The sequence below is a fragment of the Paramacrobiotus metropolitanus genome, unplaced genomic scaffold (genome assembly GCF_019649055.1).
Source record: "Paramacrobiotus metropolitanus isolate TYO unplaced genomic scaffold, Prichtersi_v1.0 Parri_scaffold0000022, whole genome shotgun sequence".
NCBI lineage: Eukaryota > Metazoa > Tardigrada > Eutardigrada > Parachela > Macrobiotidae > Paramacrobiotus > Paramacrobiotus metropolitanus.
Window position 1 is genome coordinate 750,786 of NW_026570242.1, and position 18,394 is coordinate 769,179.

The 18,394-nt window shown below is 42.5% G+C and overlaps 3 protein-coding genes across 9 annotated transcripts; 2 read left to right on the forward strand and 1 right to left on the reverse strand.

Annotated features, from left to right (window-relative positions):
• The first annotated feature begins 7 nt into the window (after positions 1–7).
• LOC129586908 (atrial natriuretic peptide receptor 1-like) lies at positions 8–8,322 on the forward strand. 3 transcript variants are annotated; one of them, XM_055480401.1, is made up of 18 exons: positions 8–127; positions 284–1,742; positions 1,811–1,957; positions 2,140–2,313; positions 2,397–2,567; positions 2,620–2,711; positions 2,788–2,917; positions 2,978–3,516; positions 3,574–4,120; positions 4,198–4,381; positions 4,469–4,624; positions 4,700–4,919; positions 4,991–5,138; positions 5,232–5,330; positions 5,451–5,651; positions 5,709–6,522; positions 6,701–7,857; positions 7,929–8,322. In XM_055480401.1, exons 2-16 carry the CDS (start codon positions 452–454, stop codon positions 5,777–5,779), a joined length of 4,170 nt encoding a protein of 1,389 aa, XP_055336376.1. In that variant the 5' UTR covers positions 8–127; positions 284–451; the 3' UTR covers positions 5,780–6,522; positions 6,701–7,857; positions 7,929–8,322. The 3 variants fall into 3 exon arrangements, with proteins under 3 accessions (XP_055336376.1, XP_055336377.1, XP_055336378.1); XM_055480402.1 differs by lacking the exon at positions 8–127 and having other exon boundaries at positions 144–1,742; XM_055480403.1 differs by lacking the exon at positions 8–127 and having other exon boundaries at positions 145–1,742; positions 5,451–5,585.
• Position 8,323: 1 nt separating this feature from the next.
• LOC129586910 (cilia- and flagella-associated protein 52-like) lies at positions 8,324–17,915 on the reverse strand. Of its 3 annotated transcripts, XM_055480410.1 has the most exons (19): positions 17,806–17,904; positions 17,580–17,674; positions 17,369–17,435; positions 17,151–17,289; positions 16,535–16,963; positions 11,988–12,119; positions 11,704–11,903; positions 11,459–11,595; positions 11,258–11,386; positions 11,076–11,175; positions 10,826–10,994; positions 10,577–10,751; positions 10,379–10,436; positions 10,192–10,307; positions 9,976–10,124; positions 9,739–9,910; positions 9,530–9,655; positions 9,067–9,304; positions 8,324–8,757 (listed from the first exon to the last, which is right to left on the reverse strand). In XM_055480410.1, the coding sequence occupies exons 5-19, from the start codon at positions 16,572–16,574 to the stop codon at positions 8,566–8,568; spliced, it is 2,133 nt and encodes a 710-aa protein (XP_055336385.1). In that variant the 5' UTR covers positions 16,575–16,963; positions 17,151–17,289; positions 17,369–17,435; positions 17,580–17,674; positions 17,806–17,904; the 3' UTR covers positions 8,324–8,565. The 3 variants fall into 3 exon arrangements, with proteins under 3 accessions (XP_055336385.1, XP_055336383.1, XP_055336384.1); XM_055480408.1 differs by having other exon boundaries at positions 16,535–17,052; positions 17,580–17,915; XM_055480409.1 differs by having other exon boundaries at positions 17,369–17,502; positions 17,580–17,915.
• Positions 12,261–16,161, forward strand: LOC129586912 (B-cell receptor-associated protein 31-like). Of its 3 annotated transcripts, XM_055480412.1 has the most exons (3): positions 14,494–14,522; positions 14,595–14,678; positions 14,968–16,161. In XM_055480412.1, the coding sequence occupies exons 1-3, from the start codon at positions 14,509–14,511 to the stop codon at positions 15,671–15,673; spliced, it is 804 nt and encodes a 267-aa protein (XP_055336387.1). In that variant the 5' UTR covers positions 14,494–14,508; the 3' UTR covers positions 15,674–16,161. The 3 variants fall into 3 exon arrangements, with proteins under 3 accessions (XP_055336386.1, XP_055336387.1, XP_055336389.1); XM_055480411.1 differs by lacking the exon at positions 14,968–16,161 and having other exon boundaries at positions 12,261–14,522; XM_055480414.1 differs by lacking the exons at positions 14,494–14,522; positions 14,595–14,678 and adding an exon at positions 14,766–14,908 and having other exon boundaries at positions 14,968–16,155.
• Positions 17,916–18,394: the final 479 nt, after the last annotated feature.

The following is an 18,394-nucleotide window of genomic DNA, read 5'->3' on the forward strand; positions in this document are numbered from 1 at the left end:
GATTAGAAGCAGAACTAATTTAACATACTCTACTTTCGCTATAATATCCACTGAAAACTCCCAGGCTTCCACTATGATGCCGAACAGTACATTTTTCAAAACAAATTGAGGATATCAAATTTGAAGGGTACGTACTTGAGAGCCGACAAATAATCATTGGTTTTGCTTGGCGTAAACGAACCAATACAAGCACCGTAGTGTTACAGTATTTGACATTTTATTCTTTTGTGTGGAGCATACCGTGCCGTTTTGATTGTGTGAACAGTGAATCTGTTTTATATAGATAGGCGCGTTCGCTTCTCCTGATAGCTGTTTACTTACGAAATCGACCTTCGATATGGCTCTCGACGGCGGAAAATCTGCGAAACTTTTTGTGACATTAATATAGTTGTGAGTCTAGTGCTGTCCAGTCAAATGTACGCAATTGGTGCTACATGTATCTTGTGAAAAGATGCACAAAGTACTTTGCGTTTCATCGATATTCTGCGCTCTTTCCTCACTGACGGCACAACAACAGAACTCGATCCTTTGGCCAGTAGATCCAGCACCATTACTGAACGCCATTAGCATGGTTAATTCTACAGTTATGGATGGTTCGTGCATGCCTTCTTTCATGTACATTCAGAGTTCAAACTACACCGGAATGTTCACAAATCCACTAACGGTCAGCATGACGCAAATAGGGCTGGAGATTTACTATGCTGCCTGCCAGAGCAAACGACACGACTACTTTCTGGGATACACAGGTTATCAGCGCTTCATAGACACCGGCACTAAGTTCGTGAGCTATATGGAAGAACTGTATTTTGAGGATTGCTTTCGAACTGGTTTATCTTGCAATATCGATCAAAAACAAAACAAACTGCGCGGGCTAGGCAGAACTGTTCAAGGAGCTATGGAAGACTACGTGTTTTCCGGTGTGCTGGATATATCGCACTTGCGTCGGTTTGTGTTTTCTCAAATGGCTCAACTGCAACCACTTGCCACTTATCTTTTACAGTTCGGCATTGATTTAGAAGCGAATTTTATACCTTTGCTGAATTGTTCAATCGATATTTTTTACCTTTTACCCAATGCTGATTCTTACCGAAATGACAGTTCTGAACTTAATAATACAATTCCACAACCGACCGTCAGAAACATTTTCCCGGCTATTCTCCATGCTGTGGCAAAAAATCGCAAGGATAAAGGTGTCTTTCTCAATCTCATATCACTGCTGTGGTATCCAGAGTTCTATTCGGGTTTCTCCGGTAGCTCCGATACTATGATGCCAAGCTACCTGCCAGCTTGCGCAGAAGGCGGCACAGACGTGCATGTGGTCTTGGGTCAGACTGTTGACATGCTGGATGGGCACGTCATTTCGGTGTTATTGGCACCGCCTTGCCGCTTGGAACTGAAAGCGGCATCTCAGCTGGCCGATTTGTACAATGTGACGACCTTTACCGGCGGTGGGGAGCTCATCGGGAATTACTCGAAATATCCCTTTATTGTTAGGACAGCATACAGTCCGATTTATGTTTGGGAGGGGTTGGTGGCGTTTGCGGCTTTGTATGCTTGGGAAACTTTTTTCATTATTTACGATGACATGTCAACTAACCTCCTCGATGCTCAGGAGAAGACCATCCTGGCTGACGGCCTGTCATATATTTTGCATCAAAAAGGATGGAATGTCATTTTAGTACGACATCACGAGGACAGTGATGTTGAACCGAATTTAGCTGCCCTGCGGAAGGCTGCTCGAAGTTAGTCTGCTGTGACATCGTCGCACGCGTACCTTGCCAATGTTTTTGCTATCAGCGGCTACTCGTAGTTGTCGTCATCGTCTCAAATAAAAGCATTTTTCGGAAGTACATGATGGCTGCATCTAATCTGGGAATGTGTAAAGGAGACTACGCGTTTATTGCTCTGGATACCTTCAAAGATCCATATTTTAATAATTCTCAGCCGTGGCAAGCAGGTCAGTCACTGCAGGCAAGCAGCATTAATTACTGCATTTGCACTTTGCAGTAAGTTGCATTCTTTGCAGCATCAAACCTATGATCGGGTAATCCAATTACTACTTTGTAATACAAATGCATAATCATGTTTATTTAGAAATATGGAAAAATTCATTCTCTTGTAACTGGTACGAGGTTGTAGGAGACGGCAACGACGACAAGGCCAAAACTGCATATGAAGCTGTGCTTATTGTTGGCATAGCGGACCCGGCAAGCCAGATAGCGCAGATGATGGGCGATTTCGAGCAAGATATAGGCGCAAGTTCATACGCCATATTCTTGGGCCAATCCACTTTTTTATATGGCGTGCCAAATTATATCCTTTTTCTAAGTCGCACTAATGCCAGAATAGTTACGCCATGCTTCATTGGTTTCTTTAACTTGTTCTCGCTCTCCCACATTATACAGCTAGCTACTTTGATGTTTTGATGCTGCTCGGCCAGCGCGTGAAGGACGCTACCAACGCCGCCGTGGAAACCTGGAAACGTGATGGTGTACCGTATTTGGAGTTTACAACGAAACTGTCCACATTTCTGAGAAAGCAAAACTATTTCAACATTGTGGAAAAAAGTATGAACGGGATCATCTTTCCGTATTAATGTTTTAACCCTAATAATTCTAGACGGGATGACTGGAGACGTAGTTATTGACATCGAAGGTAACCGACTGCAGAATACCATGATTTTTGATATGCTCGAGAACGGCCAGTTTGCAGTAAGTAAGCCTCGCCCGCTACAGCATGATCTGAACGCTTTGTTTTTGTTAAAACATTCTTCCAAACGTTTTACAGCCTGTTTTCAACTATAGCACATCTTTAAAAAAATCTCAAAGTGGAACACTGCGATGGCCTCAAGGAAAGTCACCAGTCAGTCGTCCTTTTTGCGGTTTCGAAGGAGAAAATCCTGCTTGTGCTCCAATGTGTAAAAAGAGCCTAACCCATGTGCTCCAAGAAAACGTCTGAACTTGTCTTTCGCTTGCAGCAACAAACTCCATTCTGACGATTGCGATGACCATAATCCTCAGCGTGATGGCTGTGATAATCATTGCCGTGTGCTACACGCGCAACGAAAAACGCAAAATAGCCGAGAGGAACTGGATCGCCAAACTGGACGATGTGCAGTACCCACGGGATATGCATGATTGGGTGCGTCGACGGTATACGTTAATCGATGACGGAGCCGGTGGAGTAGCCGTTGGTGATGCGGTGCGTACGGCACGAAAGGCTATGACGGCTCGATTAGGACGAGGCTCGGTGGTCAGAGAAATGGAGCACCTTGACCGGATGCGTCTGTCACTGAAGAAAACCGGGCATAAATCTCAAGGAGTGTACAAGAAACTGCCAGTAACCATTCGGCACTGTCAGAAAAAAGTAGTGTATCTGACACAACAGGTTCTTCAAGAGGTCAAAACCGTGCGAACGATGAAGAGTGACGATAATATCATCAAATTTCTTGCGGCCAGCATGGACTGGGAAAAAGTAGCAATTTTTTACGAATTTTGTGCGAAAGGAACATTGCAGGTACTTTGCAGTACATGCCTTGTATCCGTTATGTATGGCTTCATTTGCTTATCATAGGATCTCATCGTGAGCTCCCACTTCCGCTTAGACTGGACGATGAGGTTAACAGTCATTGGCGACCTTCTACGGGGATTAACGCACATCCACGCTTCTTCTCTTGAAGCGCACGGCCGCTTAACGTCCAAATGCATCCATGTTGACAATCGCTTTGTGCTAAAAATCGCCGATTATGGTTTGCCTAGTTTTTTCTCTTTGACTGTGGAGGAAACGCAAGAACTGAAAGACACAGGCGAACTGTGGGACATGCTCCTATGGACTGCACCCGAACATATAGGGGTTATTCTCGGCGGTGAAATGACGAATTTCATTGCAAAGCGGGATCGGCGTAGTAGTCAGATCGGACCACCGATTTCCAGAAATATGAAACGCTACCGCATGGCTAACGAAAAGTCTCGGTACGAAAGAGACCAGCTGATGCACGAACAAGCAATGAGTGCTAAAAGCGGATCCAGACAAGGCGACATATTCAGTGTCGCTATAATCATGTCGGAAGTGTTCCTAGCCGCAAAGCCATATAGCATGTATCCATTTTTATCATCGGAAGGTAACTAACTAGTTTTGTAGTTTTGGTGTTGATTATTTTTGCGTGAATTCTGCTCATGCTAAAGTTTGTTCCCGCAGAGATTGTTTCGCACGTACGGGATCGCTTAACTAGCGAAGTGCCATTTCGACCACAGATTGCTGTCGAAGATTGTGGTCATCCAGAACTGCACAAGTTGTTGCTGAGATGCTGGTCAGATCAATATAACAAGAGGCCCACACTGACTGCGGTTCGTATAGCTTTGAAGGAGATCGGAGAAGAATTGTGAGGGCAAGGATTGTATTGCAAAACTGGCTCAGCCAGACTTCCTCAAGATTTTGGCAGTTAATAAAATCAGCACAATCATTGCAGAGGGATCGGCAGTAAAACAACATCTATTATGGACGTTATGCTCGGCCGCATGGAGGAACAAGCTGTTGAACTCCAGCAACGAATTGCCGAACGCACTAAATCCATTCAGCAGGAGAAATCCCAGTTCTTCCAGCTGGTAGCTGAAGTTTTGCCAAAGTAATTAGCTAAGGGAGCGAATTTCCATGGTACAAGGGATTTGATAGGTGTGCTAACAGTAAACGTTTTTGACAGGTCAACAGCCGATAGACTGCGTCATGACGAGACTATCGCCCCGGAATTGTACGATATTGTGACCTTACTAATGTGTGATGTTGTCAACTTCCAAGAAATCCTTGAAGGATGTTCTCCAGCAGTTGTCGTCGAGTTCGTTACGGATTTGTATCGGTATTATGAATCAGTCACCACAGAGTACGAGTGCATCACCGTGGATATTCAACAAGCTTTAGTTATGGTACGTTGCCACCACTGATCCAGCAGAGGAAGGAATAAAGTACTGTATATTCTGACAAGCCCTTTCCATAGATTGCATCTGGGTTACCTGTTCGGAATGGTATATTTAACGCTAGAGAAATAGCACGAGTGGCGTTGACCATGCTGTTCAAAACAACTAAATTTCACATTCCGTGGAAACCACAAGCGCATTTGATTTTCCGCATGGCTGTTAATACAGGCATGTGACAAACAGTATTGTATTGTCTTTTTGAGAGCTGAAGCATGTAGTTTATTTATTTGTTACACGACGCCGCTTATTGTATTATTTCAGGACCCGTTGTTGCCGGCGTTATTGGCCAGATGTGTCCAAAGTATTGCGTTTTTGGCGAAACAGTTTTTGTTGCTCATCGACTGCTTGCAGTTACAAAAGGTCAGTTAAATGTCATACACCCTTTTGCTTCCGATAAACACTCAAAATTTGCTAGACGCATTGTGCAAAACTCTGAGTGAGTTTTTTATTATGAGTCATAATAAAAAAACATTATTGCAGTTACTCAGATTTTGTGCAGTTCTACTGCCTGTAACCTGATGGAGACGTTCGGCAGTTTTGTACTGATTCGTCTCCAAGATATATTCCTGAAAGGAAAAGGATTTGTGCCCAGTTACAGTCTGTGTGGAGAAAACGGTAACCGATGCCGGAGAAACAATTCGCCAACGGAATTCCTATTAATAAAACTAATAACTAATACCGGTATCTATAGAAATATTCTCCGGTGTATTCTGGATTACGGTTATTTTATTGTTGCAGCTAACCCAACTATTCAACGTTTGGAAACTGAGTTTCGCTCTGCTGTGCCAGACGCTGGCCGAGGCGAATAAACATATCGCTTTAGGGCTCAGCTTAACAAGCTGAGCTCATTGTCAGCTTAACAACGTTCCCAAAAGTTGCTTCGTGTTCATCACCGTGCATGGGCCTGACATGGGTAATAAGGGAAAAGCATGCCATATATCGTTGTTGTAAAAGACTATTGTATATCGTTTGATTTTGTTACTGTATTTTACGTGGCAACAACAATATAATTAAAAGATTTTCGTATGCTAACACTGCTAAACTGACTGTAGACAACTTGTAGTTTCCGTTACAGTAACACGAAGTCGATTAGCTGAGACTTGAATTTCGCAACGCTAACTGCAGTAACCAAAAGAAAGACTCTGTATTTACTCAACTTCGATCACGATGACTGTATTTTCTGCAGTAACCTCTCCCAGTGTTATATACTAATCACTCGTAAGTTCTGAGCTTTTCCACTCATCAGAAGCCGTAATTACCGCGTACAAGCCAATCTGTTATGGAAAAACTGGCAGTTATCACTCATCAAACACTGATATCAAGAATTATATTGGATTGCTGCCGCAACAATTCTTATGTCTTACGCTGCTGATTGGAAGCGCTCAACTTGAATTTTAAACTTACGATAATCAGGAATTCAACCGTTTGTCAAATGGTAGCTGCTTCTCGGAAACGGAAGTCTCAGGGACGCCCTTCTAACAGTAGATCTAGAACCACCAAGCGAGTGTGTTTTGACGACAATCCAACAATTCATGATTTTGAAAACGTTGAGGTATCTTTTTTCTGTTCTGGCTCACACTACAGTCGTTCCAGTGAATAAACAGCAGCTGCTGTACTAGCTATTTTGTCATTACTAGCGACAAAACAGTCATAGTCGTGAATTGAATTTATCTGGCGCACAGTTAAAGCAAGAGTGACAATCGTAACGTGTGGTATGATGCATTCTGCAGATTTCTTCTGGCATGGATGGAGCCCCTTCCTGTGGGTGCAGTAGCAGTGCCAGTGCAGACCCAGACACTGATCTAGCAGACATTACTTCCATTTCAACAGGCATCCAACAACCCCCGTCAACTGCTGGAGCGAGTGCAGCCACCGCGTTACCGCCGTTCAGCCAATCAGACTCGATCGGTGCAGCATGTGAGACCAACAGCCTGGCCAGTCGGATAGAAGGCGAAGTCCGAGACAGCTATCAGTTCAACATGAAACAAATCCAGAATGTCTTTCAGCGGAAGGTCGACCAGTTAGAAGTCAAGCTGACCGAGTCCGAACGACAGCGTGAGCAGCTTCTGGGATTGATCGATGAGAAGGACAAGCAAATTGACGAATTAACATCCGCTATCGAGGAGGTGAAAGATATCCGTCGTGTAGTGTACCCTGCCCATACGAATAAACCTGCCAGAATGTGTTTGTGTGGATCATACACCACATCCCTGGATGACCTTCCGGAAGCTCTCTTACTGGGAATACTAGCGTTTCTTGATGCTTTTTCTCTGCAGCGAGTGCGAAGAGTCTCGCGCCACTTCAAAGAAATCCACCGGCATCCTGGACTGAACAAAAGCGTATACTTCTACGTTGACGTTCTGCAGCACAGTGCGCGATATCATTCGCATCGTTCAGCCAATTTTCTCCACGACCTCTACCGGCACTGTCTGACAGAACACACACAGCATATAATATTTGATGCAGGTCGCGAAAGAATGGAGTTATGGGACGCCTTCAATGTAGAAGATAACGACTTGTGCGGAAGCATACTGCCTGTATCGCCCCACTTGCAACGGTTGACGTTTAAAAGCTGTCCATTGGGTTTCAACCACCTGTTAACTCTGCCGGCAAATATCCAGCGCGTGCACTTACTAAGTGTGGATCTGGCAGAGAAAGCGGGATTTTTGTCAATCGAGCAGTATATCAACAATTTTGAGGTCGGGATACGGATTGAGGAAGCCGTGGTGGACCTTTCTGACTCTAATGCTGACCGCGAGGAAATGTTGCTCAAGCTGATGAACCACCATATGCCACGGCTAAAAAAGACCGACAAACTGGAAATCGAGAGCGGTATTGGTAAAGTCAACGAAATGAAGCGCAACCAAATTATTCAGTTAATAAACAGGTATGTAAACTCTGCGACATGAATGTACATCTCCATATTCATTGTCTAGGACCAATAACGTATTGTTTTAGGCGAGAGCCGTCGCTTAAAAACAAGCTGGACGCTAACATTAGAAGACTGACGGTCAACCACTTGAAATCGCTTCGACCCTGGACCAAGTTGGGGATCTTGCAGATTATTCGTGGAGTAACGGTACCGCCGACTACTCCGTCTGGTGGGCGTCCAGGTTTATCGCCGTCGACAAACGCTTCCACATTCGAGCATCGTGCGGTCTCTAAACCTTGTCTTAAACAAAACACTCGTTCAGAGAGCACTATCGGTGTCGGTGTGGGTAATGGCGATAACAATGTGGGGTAACTTTTTCGTGAATTTGTGTGCATCAGCTATTAAATATGTAGTTTGGAAGCATTGCTACAAGGTGCATGTATACAAGATGTCCAGTCGGCAATACACAGCAGTAACCTGCCAAGAGTTTTTGAACAGTAACCAGTTTTATCAAATTTTTGCAGTTGCCGTTAATAATGGAAGTTTTCCTAACAATAAGAATTGTGTTTAATTGCTTTAAAAACTCGTTGTCGGTCATATTTTTCACTCCGGCATCGCCTCGACTAGATACTCAAATGCGGAGTAAAGTATCACCAGAGAAAAACGTTTCAATAACGGCATGCAAGGATACTGAAAATATAAATCAAAAATAATTTGCAAATCTTACACATGCGAGTCTTTATCAAAATGCGAAGCATCTTGAACGATCATAGCAGCAAGGTCCCACTGCAATGCAGCGCCGTCAATGCTGACTGAGCAAACAAATTTCTTGTCGGGCGATATCCTTAAAGCCGTAATTGTACCGCTGTGACCTTTTCCCACCGAAACCAGGCGTCCATCATGATAGCGCCAGATCTGCAACGTACTTGCTGGAGTATAACAGTTTATTAATTTAGTTAAGTGAATTGATACTGTTTTGAACACGCCATCTTTCAGGTTTACCCAAAGCCCATATTGGAAGCTATGTAGTAATTTCTGAATTTTGAAGGGACAAAAACAGCATAAGGCATTATATAATACATAGCTGAAATTTTTGGTCTATAACGTGACACATTTCTTAAAACATTTCAGTCATGTTTTGCCACCATCTTGTTATATTGATCTTCTTCGTATCGCATATTATTAATGCAAAATTGCGCTCGTTATATTTTTACTCGTATTTACCTTCACAGTGCGCTCATCCCCACCAGTCACGATGTATTTTCCATCATCAGTAATGTCTAACGCATTAATTGCTCCTTGCTGTGACCCGTATATGTGGCGGCATAACTGTCCATTAAATGCTTCCCAATATGCGATTTTTCGGTCTGTTCCACAGGTCAAAATTTGACATCCCACAGGGTGAAATACCACACATTTAAACAATGTATTGGCAAAGACCATCTGGAATCTAGTGTACCTCCTAATGAAAAGTTGAAAACGATGTTGACTGCTCAATGTAAAAAAAGATGCGCAATTTTAGGTATGGTAAACGGTTTCTTTTTGCATATATTATCCTTATACGCACCGTTACCAATAGGAAAGACTAAATGTACTGTACTGGAATTCTCAAAATGGTGAAAAGGTGGACATAAAGAAACAGAAAAATGCGGTAAGGAAAACAAAGCTAACGGCGGTAATTTCTTACTCTAGGTCCCAGATGACACACGTCCCGTCTTCGCTTGAGCTGACACATTTCGTGCTATCGTGATTCATCCGAATGCAGGACACCAGCCCTTTGTGGTCATGCATCGAATTCAACATTTTGTGACCACTGAAACAACAATATTACTGAATTTAAACAACACGAAGTTTTCATATATGGCAACCATAATAACGAAAAAGAACGCAACTTACGAAGTTGTAACCAGCCACACTCGAACTTGTCCTTCTTTCCCGCCGGTTACTATGCGGCTACAGTCGGATGTCGTAGCCATAGCTGTTACCGATTTGGGATGCGCATCAAAAATTTCATAGATTAACCTTCCGGATTCCGGACTAAATGCTCGAATGCGACCATCACTCCATGCTGCATCGAAATTAGACTGGTTAACTAGATACTGTAATGAAAAAGCAAATAGCCGTTGGGCATACCCGACACGATGCTGTGTCCGTCTTGCATGAAATCAACGACATTGCACAGAGCGTTCGGCACTTCCAATCGAAGCATTTCCCGGCCATCAACCGCTGACCATAAGCGGACAAAATCTTGCCCGGCAGTTGCAAAAACTCCAGAAAACTCACTATAATAGCCTTTGTAGCGCTAATGTAATCGCTAATAAAATCTGCATCATATCGCTACTGACTTACTACGGAAACGCAACTCCCATGACTTGTCCGTGATTTGCAGTAAAGATCAGCTCATAATTCGCCCAGTTCTCCGAATCAAAACGGTGAATGCTGGACGCTGATGTGCCTACATAAACCTGCAGTTTCGAAACTAGATTCAACAACAAAATTCTTCAGCCTTAATTTTTAATTATTAACAGAACCATACCATTTTCTTGGAAAGAACGGGGATGATGCTCGTAATTTCGCCGTGAAGTTGTGCGCTTCTGCAACGGTAATTAGCTGTATAAGAGACCTCACCTGAGAGTCTGAGACAATCTTCGAATCTCTTATGGTTTTCGTAAAATTCGAAAACTTGTCAACAGAGAAAGAAATAAAATGTAAATGCATAACTGTGAGACACTACCTGATGGGATCAAGAACATTCTTTGGATTAGGTTCTGAACGGGTCATACCATGGCGTGTCTTAATGGGATCGCGCACGGCACTTTTTACGATGCGTGCTTCATATAACCACCCATTGCCGGTGCCCAAGAAAATCACATTGGGGCGATCGTTTGGGAGGAAAAGCGCGGTTACGCCTAAAACATTGCAACGCAACGTAAAGTCATTAATGTATTAAAATGGATATTATTTGGGCGAGAGCCTTGCGTACCATTGGCGTACCAGGAAGATTCTTTTTGGCGCTGCCGTTCGGTTGGCAAATAGCGCCCGACGCTTTCTATAAGCCGCGGTTGCATAATGCCATCAACAAAATCGAGTTCGACCAGCATGATATCGCCGCTTCGAGTGCCACATAACATGAAGTGGTCATCCGGACTAATCTGTACAAAAAAAGCATACATGAGGTGAGTTTGACCAAAGACCAGATTGGTTATTTTCATTTTTATGAAACTTAAATGTACTTTAACTGTCTCGATTGTGCGGTGAATCAAACCCAAACAACAATTCCGGTATGCTAGGCGATTTTCTTCGGCTCTGAATTCCCACACTCGGATGATACCTCTGCAGTTCGAATTAAATAAAACAGGACGTACCTGAAGCCGAATATAAAATGCACAAGTGTACATATGTATATTATACCTACGGTCCGACTGCCAAGTAGATATCGTCACGGTGGTTAAGCGCCACAAACTTATTGGGAACGCCTTGAACTGTGCGAGGTACTTGCAGACCGGAAAGAGCACGACGATTCAGCACATCATATATTACCACACTGCAGCCAAAATGTGTACCCTGATTTGCTCGACTGTGAGCGTTAAAATAATATGCTTCTTGTGCAAGATACCTTCCGTCGTCCTGGCCTCCCATTGAGCAGCAATATTTATCATTTTCAGAAAACACTACGGCTTCAACTTTGACCTTGTGCAGTGCATGTCTTCCACGTGGTGTCAGCGTAGCAAAATCCCAAACAAAAACGTCCGCCTATAAAATAAACCGACTGTTTTTCGGCTTCTCTTTCTTTGATTTCGGCATACAAAATAGATGAAAGGGAGTGTAGCATTCAAAAGAGAAATATTACAGTAAATATACCTTGAATCCCATATGGTTTACTTGCCCAGACGCTATATATCGTCCGGACGGCGAGAGTGCTACACAGGATATTGTGTTGCTGTGTCCGGATAAAATAGTTTGTTTGTGAGTTTTTGTATCAAAAACAATCAAGGAATTGCCCACTGGATAGATTATATGTACACCGTCGTTGTGCACATGGAGACCATCGTGTACGCTGCCTGTAAACGGCAGAGCAGGACAAATATGAAAACTGACACGATTAAGTATTTTACTGGGGCAGATGCTTAGACAGGTGGAGGTACCGTTAAATCCAATGGCACGAGTCATGCGTAAATTATGAACGGAATCTGACAACAGTTCTCCATCCTGATCGTGATCATCTTCTGGCATTGCTGCCAGAGCCAATTCAGTGCCCGCCATGGTTTTCCAAACTTCTGCGATTTAATTACGATGGATGGTTAGCGTTACGAACAAAAAAAATTATTTCAGGCTTAACAGTTGCTCCTATGCGTATCTTGGAGACTCGTGTATTGACTTTTGAATCTTTTGAATTTTATTCTATCGGGATGCGTAATAACCCGAAAAAACGTACGGGGGTTCATTTATAAAAATTTCAAAAGCCATATTTTTTTTAAAAATAGGTATATATATTCCAATCTGAAGGTACTGTACACAGTTACAGACAGCACAGTGATTATTATTCGGTAGACATAATCCAAGAATGTTGAAGAGCAGGAAACTGGAATTTTGCTGAAAATCCAGATTTGTTTTAATATATCCATTTCTTTAGCTTCGCCTTTTCAGAAATCATAATAATACTAACGTTGCTTTTACACGGGCCTGTACACTATGTTTCACTGCGTAATTCCTTGTGCCAGCAATCTGCAGCGCCCAATTCGTATTTATACGCCGAGCAAAGCTTCGTTCAGGAGACAAAGAATCGTCAATGGTACAAGATGTGATACACGGCAGGGGCCATGCTCAAGCAGCCAAAATTCACTTTTTACGACGGATGCTAGCAAATCGGCTGCAGTCGCCCGATTTAATAAATTCACCAGGAAGTTGCAACTATCGACGGCTATCGACAATTTCAAAAAACGAAAAAGCGTTCCACATGTTTGCCAAAGAACCGAAGGAGAATCGGCAAAATCATCTTCTGCCAACGTTGCTTCCACAGTCAGCGTCGCAAAAAAAGATGCAGTCCAACGGAAATCGACGTCGCTGTATCGTCGATTTTGCTACGGATTTCCTACAATATCCCCAAAAACTATTCAACGAGTAATACAGTATTGCCAACGAGTGGTTTGCACACAGGTAAACCTACACGATGTAGTGATTCAAAAGAGCAATTTTCTTGGGCGAAGTTCAGTTAACAGCTCGCTCCGGCTGTTCGCACTAAAACGGGTTGTGAAAAAAGTCTTTCAAATGCTGGTATTACTTGAATTTCATCGAAACTGGTCATCGCAGTACAAGCCGTCCTCAATGGAAATGCACTTAAACCAAGGAAAATTATTATGGAGCTATCGCCTTACTACAGCGCTTCGTAATGCTTTGGAGGAAACGGGAGTCATAGTGCAACGCGAGCGAACAACTGAAGAAATGCAGAAAACCTGGACTAGCTGGAAATGTTTTGGTAGTAATTTTGAGCGGTTGGGAATCGATGTTGAAAATCTGACACCGTTGTTTACTCTACAAGACTTGACCAAACAAGTGGCTGGTCTCCCTGAGAAACTTACGGAAAACGGTGCTTCCATGGAGTTCTGGCTCCAAGTTGACCTGCCGCACGTGAGCCTTCCGGAACTCCGCGACATTTACACAGAGTTATCACCACTTTATGACAATTATATACCGGATTACTTTGAAGAAGATTACATGCAGCGCATGAAGCGAAAAGAGGATATTCTGAACGCAGCCCTGAAGCAACGAGACGTCCTCAAAGTTCGTCAATTATGCCGCTTGGGATGTTGTGCGGCAAACCGCGATGCCGCTTGGACATTACTGTTGCGAGACAAAACAATCGAGAAAACCCACTATACAAAATGCTTAGCGGATTTTGTTCGAACGGAGACATATTTTGACCACCTGATGACCAAGTCTGTTGTGGATATAATTGGAAATTCTGATCAATTTTTCAATTTCATTCAACTGACGCATCAAGTAATGCAACTGTTTCAACGAGACTGTGATATTTGCGAAAGATTGTTGGAATACGACATTGAAATACTGCAGAAAATCCATCCCTTCCAGCATCAATCTTGTGACGCCATGGACAACGCAGCAAACACGAATGAGTGCGAATGTGACTCCCATGACCTTTTCCCGCCCAGTCGCGTGTTGCCTTTTCATGAAATATCGATGTACGCAGCTCCGTTGGCATATGTATTCCTTAAGCCTAGGCCGTGCTATTTTGCTTTCCGGGAGTTATACATTCGACACTTCCACTACCTGAGCGAATTGTCCACTCACCCTCAAAGCATTCTTAGCCTGTACTGCCTCTTCGAACGATTGCTGTATGAACGAGAGTCTGAGTTGTGGGAACATTTGAGAAAGACGATAAAGGTCGAGCTAACAGAATTTGTCGTGCCCTGGCTAACGATGGCCTATGCCGGCTTTATAGAAGTAGACCAGCTTCTCTTGCTGTGGGATCGAATAATTGGTTATAATGATCTAAGAATTCTGTCACTATTAGCGTTGGGAATTTTTATGATCAGGAAATATCCTTTGTTAAAGTCAAAGCAAGAGAAAGAGGTTGAGGCTGCGCTGTGTGACATTTTGAATGTAGAGATCGTCCCGCTGCTTCAAATGGTTTTGTTCATTTAAAACATGGTTGCAGACAGGTACGATCGGTGTGGAAATAGATCCAACAATAAGCCGAGAATTAATTCGAATTTTTATGCTCATTTTTATAGCATTGTGCTTACATTGCCGACAACAGTGCAGCGCTCGCTTAACGGACATGGAATACAACTACGTATGCACATCCGCGGCATTCGGTATAATGTTGTACAGAAATGCAGTTTTACATGACGCGTTATTGTACATCCCATGCTAAAGATACCTGGCAGGCAAAATGACTGCAGAGATACCTGTTTTGTATACCGGCATGCTTATCGAGGTGGTTTACTTAGCACAGTAGTCAGCAATTGTTGTTGCTTATCGAACGGCTGCTAGACGTAACCGTCTGTCAAGCTCGAACCATCTGTTTACGCTGAGATTCAACTAGGTACTACAGTCTAACATTTTGTCGGTGGCGACTGAAATTAAGCAGTTTTCCTAATATAGGTATTCCAAGATGAGCTTGCAATGGACGGCCATTGCTGGCATCCTTTACGCCGAAATCGCCTTTACCATTCTTATGCTTCTGCCTTTCGTCAGTCCTACAACATGGCACAGCTTCTTTAATTCACGACTAATATTGCTGATCAAGAGATATAAGTACGTGCAGCACATATTCGTTGGCGGGATGGGATTCCTCCTGGTAGATGCCCTCCGGGATGTCAGCCGTTACACGAAATCATCCAGCGACTTGGTGGACGTGACAGCAACGCAGGCGCCGGCCGCTGAAGCGCAGTTCCATATGAGATTATTTCGAGCCCAAAGGAACTTCTACATCGCCGGATTTACTTTGTTCTTGTTCTACATTATCAAATCACTGGCTGCCAAATTATCTTATGAAGCTCAGCTGCTTATTTCCAACAGTGCAGTCATTAAGCAAGCCGAAAATGCCTCCAAGATGGCCCGCCAGATCCTCAGTGGGCAAAAGGGAAAAACCATTCCGGATTCAGAAGCTTTGGAGAAAGCTAAAATTCTTCAACTCGAGGAAGATATACGGTCTGCGGCCAGCGCACTAAAAGCCAAGGATAAGCAGATAAACGCTATTAAAACGCAGAGTGAAGGACTGACCGTTGAATATGACCACCTTCTGGAGGAGCACGAAAAACTCCACAAAGCACATGCTCTTATTGTGGGTAAAGCGTTGTCAGAATGAGACGAAGTCTAACGCCAGGATAAGTGCAAAGATTGCCTCGGGATCTGAATCCAGATAAACGTGATGAAGCTGGTGCTACGAAGATATGGACTTCGCATAGTTTACTGACTTATTGTACTACTACTGTAGTTGATTATACTTTTGATAAGTAATTGTGCGTAACTGATAGTCTGAAGAGTGGAGACACCTTCCATGAATGAAATTTCGACGCGAATGGATGGTAAAAATCAACTTGAAAGTTACGTTAAAGCTATGTACCGGTAGGTAAAAATAGTTTGATAATACCTCCGATTGACGATGAGATAACTCAATAGAACTTAGATCATAATGCAACTGATTTTGAGAATACTAATAACAAAATTTACTGTACCAATAGCACTTCTGCTCATGCCGTGGTCATTGGATGTAGCATGGCTTCGTATTTTGCGAGTAGCTGTAACCAACTCATTTCTACTGCAGCCTTTTCATTATTGAGTGTATTTGCACTGCAAAAGTCTATGAAAGTTTCGTTAAATTCTTCTGAGCCCTTACGAGTAGGAGTTTTACGATTTTCCAGGCAGTCCAAAAATTATCTGTGTACGTATAAATATAGGGTATTTACAAAGTTGCAAAGTGTGTAGACCTCGACTCCGTGCCCTGTGTGCAGTGCTTCTATAAAATTAATTAAGTAACTACAATACACCTGTGACCTTGGTGGATCATCCGCTGTGTGATACTACTGTACTGTACTTGTTTACTTAACCACTACCATAATTATATAATTAAATTAAATGGTTTTGTCATAATAATGACAACGGAAAAGAACTGTTGCAAAACTACAACGTATATTTCCAAAATAATGATAATCCTACAAAAAATTACCTGGATTTGCTTCCAAAGTAAAATATAAGTAAACAATCATGACTTTGCGGCGCCATTCAAGGCCCAGGATCGATTAGATTTATCAGCCATGGTAATCATCTTAGATTATGACCTTTCTGGCTTGTGCAGGAGGTTCTTCCATTTGTAATTAAACCAAAAATTACAACGGAGCAGGTTAAGCATTATGAAAAAAAAACTGTCGCCAAACTGAAGGCACTATAGAGACCGCAAAGGAACATTCGGAATCAACCACTTCTGAAACTTCTCTTCTGTTAAGGTGCCATTGATCAGGGGTGGATACTCTGGAGCGGATTTTGCAACGGCTGCTTCCGCTTGGGCAGCGGTCGACAATTTAGTACCGCGAATTTTAGATAACTCGTCCTCTGCCAGTTTCATCATAGCGCTAATTCCGTCTTTTTCCATTCTGATCTAAAGCTATGACGTGATGAAAGGTTTGCACTGGATATAAGTACTTTTTAATTTTTCCGTCGGTCTGCATACAGATGCAGGACTTAACACTATGAAAAGAAGAAGACTAGTCTTCGATCGCGTACGAATAGTGTTGACGGCTTGTTTTGGAACGCTCTATGGAGATTTGTATAATTATAGTTCGCACCTTCTCGTTTATCCAGCAGTTTTCGCGGATCAAGCTGGCCCATTCAGCCTTTGCATCTATAATGGCCAGGTATATCTTTTGGGTCTGATTACAGTTATCCCTAGCACTGATGTCGGGATCCAGTGTAGTCCATGCTTTTCTGCAAGTCCAAACCATGCAGGTACTTTTTCCTTTACCTTTTACCTTCTTTTCATTCCTCAGCAGGAAATTTGTCTTACAGGATTGCTTTTGCTGGGCGTTGTTTGTATTTGAATTCCAGCAGATTTGGAATGAGCTCATTGATTACTGAAACAGTATATTCGGTCGTACATTAGCATATCTTTCTGGCCTTCGGACTTGCGAACCCCATATTCTAAAATCCAACATGGCGTGGCTGTTTTTACGCACTTAGTTAGTTAAATTGCATTACATATACTGCAGGATACTTACCGTCTGCACAGATTCTGCTCACAAAGGTGCGCTGTAGACATTCCGCCGTCGTTTCAGGTTTCCAAAGGTCATTGTGAACCTTTTCTTGTGCACTGCTAAAATTGATGTCGCGCATCATTATGCTTGTAGTTGTAGGTGCCGTTTTATTAATTTGAAAAGGGAAGCTATAAAATTAGTCGTTTACTATCATCATCAAAAGTAAATAACGTAAATATCTGTACGTAACTTCCAAGCAGCCTGTAAGCTTCGTATGGATCTCATGCAACGACATCTAATAAATTTCACCCTTTGGCTACACAATACGAATGGACATTAATGCACAGAGTGCTACAGTTGCGCTTTATTACATACTGTGTAATTAAAACGTTTATGAAATAATTTATATTAGGCGAAGCAACAGTAAGTAATTAAGTATCTGCTGGCGAGTTACAGAATGATATTACAGTGTGCGCACGGTTATTCGGCTTTCGAACATGAATGATGACGCATGAACGATGACGATTTTAATTACAGTAACTATTCTACAGCGAGCAATATATATCATTACAGTTTACTTACTATCTGTATTTTGACACTGAATGATGTTTATTCTGCCGTGTACCACCCAGCGCAGTTCTCGTTACTTTTTTACAATATTAGATTTGTATTATAGGTACTGTAATCACAAATATTCAGTATTTTTTAACTAACATTAATTTTATCTGCAACTGTTATTTTTAATTATTATTAAATTCAATATTTCGCTTGTTTTTATAAGTGTATTTATTTATACGATCGAAGTAAACAGTATAAGGCTACCCAATACTTGTGGAAAT

Excerpts from the sequence above, each read along its gene's own strand:
- LOC129586908 (XM_055480401.1), top strand. The coding sequence starts at position 452 with ATGCACAAAGTACTTTGCGTTTCATCGATATTCTGCGCTCTTTCCTCA. Across the intron at positions 3,517-3,573 it reads GTGCGAAAGGAACATTGCAG|GATCTCATCGTGAGCTCCCA; the intron begins GTACTTTGCAGT and ends TGCTTATCATAG. Across the intron at positions 5,652-5,708 it reads AAAACTAATAACTAATACCG|CTAACCCAACTATTCAACGT; the intron begins GTATCTATAGAA and ends TTATTGTTGCAG.
- LOC129586912 (XM_055480411.1), top strand. The coding sequence starts at position 12,535 with ATGTTTCACTGCGTAATTCCTTGTGCCAGCAATCTGCAGCGCCCAATT.
- LOC129586910 (XM_055480408.1), bottom strand. The coding sequence starts at position 16,574 with ATGATTGTTTACTTATATTTTACTTTGGAAGCAAATCCAG. Across the intron at positions 11,387-11,458 it reads GGAGGCCAGGACGACGGAAG|TGTGGTAATATATGATGTGC; the intron begins GTATCTTGCACA and ends TTTTGGCTGCAG. Across the intron at positions 11,176-11,257 it reads ATCTACTTGGCAGTCGGACC|AGGTATCATCCGAGTGTGGG; the intron begins GTAGGTATAATA and ends TTCGAACTGCAG.